Source organism: Populus trichocarpa, chromosome 13 (assembly GCF_000002775.5).
Source record: "Populus trichocarpa isolate Nisqually-1 chromosome 13, P.trichocarpa_v4.1, whole genome shotgun sequence".
In the NCBI taxonomy this organism is placed as follows: domain Eukaryota; kingdom Viridiplantae; phylum Streptophyta; class Magnoliopsida; order Malpighiales; family Salicaceae; genus Populus; species Populus trichocarpa.
The window spans coordinates 3,851,819-3,857,192 of NC_037297.2; the positions used below are offsets into that span (position 1 = coordinate 3,851,819).

General features: G+C 35.2%; 1 protein-coding gene across 1 annotated transcript; it reads right to left on the bottom strand.

Moving 5' to 3' along the window:
• Window positions 1–1,470: 1,470 nt before the first annotated feature.
• Window positions 1,471–4,377, bottom strand: LOC18104109 (probable leucine-rich repeat receptor-like protein kinase At5g49770; the record flags this gene model as incomplete). Its single annotated transcript, XM_052446507.1, has 8 exons — window positions 1,471–1,617; window positions 1,771–1,824; window positions 1,927–2,127; window positions 2,205–2,465; window positions 2,840–2,955; window positions 3,132–3,578; window positions 3,682–3,705; window positions 3,798–4,377. Coding segments are annotated over 8 exons (1,830 nt in total), but the record flags the coding sequence as incomplete, so codon positions are not given.
• Between the last annotated feature and the right edge of the window lie 997 nt (window positions 4,378–5,374).

Sequence of the window (5,374 nt, forward strand, 5' to 3'; positions counted from 1 at the left end):
CGCTTGTTCTATGCCATTAATGGTTCCTGTTTGTCCATGCACTGGAAAAGGTCTGTTTATTTTGTCCACGCAATGGTTCTTTTGACAACCACATGACAGTCGGGAGGATATTATTCATTTAAATGATTTTCTTATCTCCCTCAATTTCTTCTCCATCATCCGTTTCAAAAGATCTATTCTTGAAATTCAAGTTGGCATGATATGTGTATGGTACTTTTCCAAAGTTTCAATTATAAAAGGGGATAAAAATATTTTTGGGATATATATATTTGAATTGATACACTACCAGAAAACCGGCAAAAACCAACAGAATTACCGACGGAATTTTTTCGTCTGTAATTATTACCAACGGAAATAATTCCGTCTCAAAATCTGCCGATATATACCGATGGCATAAATCCGTCGGAGATATGGTTTAACAAATGCAGATTGGGCAGGTAGTACTGATGATCGCAAGTCCATAGGTGGTTATCTCGTCTTCTTTGGTCAAACTCCTATCTCTTGGAAATCTAGCAAGCAACGAACAGTTGCTCGCTCCTCCACCGAGACTGAGTATAAAGCCTTGGTTGATGGCACTACTGAGGTTATTTGGCTTCAGTATCTATTGCGAGATTTGCAGATTCTCTCTATCTCTGCTCTTATCCTTTGGTATGATAATCTAGGCACTACTTACTTATCTGCAAATCCTATCTTTCATGCTCCCACTAAACACGTTGAGGTTGACTATCATTTTGTACGAGATAGGGTTGCGAAGAAAGAGATTCAGATTCGTTTTATCCCCTCTCAAGATCAACTTGCCGATGTTTTTACTAAGCCGCTTCCTACTGCTCCGTTTACTGCTTTTCGGTTCAAGCTTCAGGTTAATCCTTCACCCTCAGCTTGAGGGGGCATATTAATGTACTATATAGAAAATATACTATATAGAAAATATTTTAGTCATACTCTTGTGTTGTAACATCACCATTACTATTGTATATTGCCCTACATATATATATATATATATATATAAAAGGCTGGCTAACCAATAGGTTAAGCCTCCTAATTATTCTCAACTCTCAAAACTTAAATAAAAATTAAATTTGAATTATGTGCCTTTCAGCAATACACGTTCTACCACTTGCTTTTAAGACTTTCAAGTGTGATTTTTTAGCATATTACCCTCTGATTTGTAAGATAAGGAGATAGTATTAAGTGAATTGGGATCCTTATATGATTTTTTTAGTTAACTCGTTAATATTTTATTTCTCTTATTTAATTAAAAATTAATTGTAAAATTTAATTCTTCAAACAAAATGGCATATTTGGAAATCATCAAACCTTAATAACTTATAGAATACATATTTAATTTCAAAAAAAGCCCCTGTACATGGATCTCTCAACTCACAGATGATTTCTGACTTCCATGAAACCCAGTTCCCCCATTCAAATCCTCAAGATTTACGTTAAATGTATAGCTACAAAATGAGATCCTCAATCAACAATGTGTAGTCTCTGTGGTTGTATCAAGGACAAGAACTCTTCCTTCTTCGTCACCTTCGTATCCTCTCGATCAGTCCCAATGAAGGAACATTCATATATGTTTCTCATTTGCTCACTGGGAATGGAGCAGAAAAGGGTCTTAATAACATACAAATATGGGACGTCTTAATTGGTAACAGCATCGTATCTTTATTTCTAATCAGCACCACCTTTTTACTGATTCATAGTTTACAAACAAAACAAGGGCACCACCCATCATTAAACTTCAGCCTTCAGCCTTTTTGTTTATACAGGTATCACTTCCATGGATTTGGACATTGATGAGCCGATTGCGCTGTTTGCTTTCTGAGATCAGTAAGAAAACAGAAAAAATGTTATCAATCTTAGCATAGTGGTCTGTGAAATAACGTATATATGATGCATGCCTCAAGGAATTGATTGCCTAACCATTTCAGCTTGTGTGTTTTTCCAAGCCTTCTCTATCTCTTCGAAGACATCATCAATCGTTGGGCGACCTTTGCTTGATTTTGCCACACATAGTACAGCAATTTGCAAAATGGCTTCAAAATCAACGCTGTTGACCTTTTTGTTGAGGCCAGGATCTTCAAAATCTGTTAACGGACGTTTTCCTGCATTTACATCCTTTGCCTGAAAAAGTTGAAGGTTACCCTCTTGCTCTAGAGAACTCTCGCATAGTATTGACTTTCAGGCACGCAAGAATATACCTTTCGGATGAGCTGGTCTCTAGCATCAAGATCCAACTCAATGACTTTTTGCCCCGATAAAAGTTGAAGAGCAACAATACCAAAGCTATAGATGTCACTGGCACATGTTAGTTTGGCATTGCTCATATATTCTGGATCCATATAGCCCATAGTTCCTCTAACATCTGTGAAAACTTTGCTCTCTTCCATGCCAAGCATCTTTGCCAACCCAAAATCTGAGAGTTTTGGTTCCAAATTCTCTGTCAGAAGGATGTTCGTAAGCTGTGAAGCATGCATAAACGAACCATTAGATATCAAATTACAAGATGCATTTGCATATATAGAAAATGCACAACATTAAGACATTAATATAAGCTCTATTGAGGCACCATATTGTGTCAACCAAATATGAAATCTGTCTTGTTCTTTTACATGGATATGAGTTTAAAATCTTCGGTGAATATAAGAGAAAACGACACCATACATTAAAAGTCTTTAAAACATTTTTTTACAACACCAAACCTGATTTTCATGTTAGCTCTCCAATAATATTAATGATCAATTGGACTATTCTCAAATGCCGAAATGGTGAAACTTTCAGTGCAATTTCAGTCTTACACGATGAGAAAACTGGAGAATAAATTAGCATTTACTACCTTAATGTCCCTGTGGACGATGCAACCATCTATAAAATGGTGAAGGTATCTCAGTCCAAGAGCACAGTCTCTTAGGATCTTAACTCTTCTTTCCCATGTCAATACAGTATCTTTCCCTGAATAAAATGGATTGAGGCATATGAGTAACACCCTAGAGACAACGCAAAGCAGACATCATCTGGAAGTACTATTTTACTTTATAGCTACAGCTTGGCACGAAAGAGAAAAGCAATCGATTCAAGATGTTAAACAAAACAATACTGAAATTGTTTAGAGATTAATGGAGAGTTACTTCGGAGATTTTGAGACAAGTTCCCAGCTGCACAATATTCATAGACAAGATACCGTTCGCCTCCCTCAATGCAGCAACCGAAGAGACAAACAAGATTTGGATGCCTAACCCTAGAAAGGCCTTCAACTTCGCGCTGGAAAGAATCGCATGAGCTGCTATTATGTATGTGCTTGATGGCTACTACTTGTCCACTAGGTAAAACACCTTTATAAACTTGCCCAGCACTTCCTCTCCCTAGGCTCTTCCTCACCTTGCTGTGGTTAATGGCATTCTCAATCTCAGCCTTGGAGAATCTATAGAGGCCAGACCAGGCGGTGATCTCTTCAGATTGAGGAACAGGTTTAGGACGCTTCTTCTTGCCCTTGCTCACATATTTTATCAAAAGAATGACCAGCAACAATACGATGATTGCTATAAAGACCGCAAATACCACTTTCACCACAGAATCTGATAAGCTAAAAGATCTTTGTGAGTGTTTATACTTTATTTGATAATCCACTGGACCAAATAAAACTCCAATAAATGAACAAAACAGAATAGTTGTACTTACATTTGATTTTCATGTACCCTTCATCTGTTCATAAACAAAACAATAAGCATGATCAGGAAGTGAAATGGGAAGTTAATTGAGAAATGATATTTGAAAGAACTAGTTTTGGCTCTTACTGAATTCATCTAAAGCAGGCAAACAACTATAGAAATCATCGATCAGAGATTGATTATTCAAATTTGCAGCCACAACAGATATAAGAACTGCCACCCCACAAACTATTTTTTCCTCCTTGTCATCATCTTTGACATCTAATTGTCGCAGCTGAAAATCCCTCGCTTCCAATATTGCCTCGATGCAGTTGCCGCAGCCATCATCGTACGAAGAGCTAAAATCCGAACACGAGGCTACTGCATTTTTGTAATACGTCTGTTCCTTTATTGATGACAAAGAAAAACTTGAGCAAGCACTTCTCCCATTATAGAGCTTATCAAAGCCACATGAATATGGTGATACAAGGTTTTGTCTGGTAAAGCCACCGCTACAGTTCGCCCATTGATCTTCTGGGAGGAAAATATAGCCACTTGTGTTTGATGCACGCCAGGCTAAGAGTTTTGTTAGGACGTTGAGGACATCACGGCAGCAAAGTGTTGTGCCAAAGCTGTTCCAGTCTTTGATTCTCTCTTGTTGGCCTATGCACTCACCGGTTGGCTGGTAAGGGAATTCCTTGAAGTCTAAGACACAGGTAGCTGCATTTAAAATTTATGAACTTGTTAGTAGAACACATGGAGAAACGTCGATTGTCCATTTTTATCTATATATGCTGCTGAAACTCGAGAATCCATATTCGGCACACATTCATATATATGTTAGACTTGACTATTTTTTAAAACTAGTCTGTATCTTGTGCTCCACACACAATCCATATTATTTATTATGTTCCTTTATTTGGTTTCAAAAGTAACAAATGCTTCATAGAGTTCCGATGCAGGCCCAGTAATTTTTAAAAACCTTATTTTAGTCCTTATATTTTATTTTTAACTACAAATTAATCCTCGTTGCATTGTTTTTAGTTGAATATATCATGCCAACTATAACTACTTCCTTAATTCTAATATGAGAACAAAACCTTTTTTTTCTATTATATATTCCTATAATTGTCCTTTTTTTTGCAACTAAACATCAATATAATATAATATTAATTAAAAAGTTTATATGACCAGTTATTAAATAACTTTGTGTTAGTTATTTAAGAAATCTTATACATTATTGGAGTAAATATTCTACCTTGTAAAAATGACTTTATCTTTACAACCATATGCATATTTAATAATTTATTTTTGCATTCAATTTGGGAGTGATGGTAGAGAATATTGATATAAAAGAGTCTCATTATATTCTTAGTGTATCAATTAACATTATATAATCAAGGGTGGGTGCACTTTTTATATAGTTAACAATAGAATAAGCTTTTATTATATTATATAAATTCTAAAAATTAAATTATATAATCAAGGGTGCACCATTATTCTCTAAATACTAAATAGTTTAAGTATTATAGCAGAATATTGTCATACATCATGTGACAAAAAACTTCTAGTTATGAATAATTAAACAGCTTTTATAAAATTTATATTTGATGATATTGTTTAACTTTTAAGTAAAATACTTGAACCAATTTTTACAAATGAAAGTAAACTCATTATCTATATTTTTCTGCTTATAATTGATATTTATTGTTCCGTCTTAATTA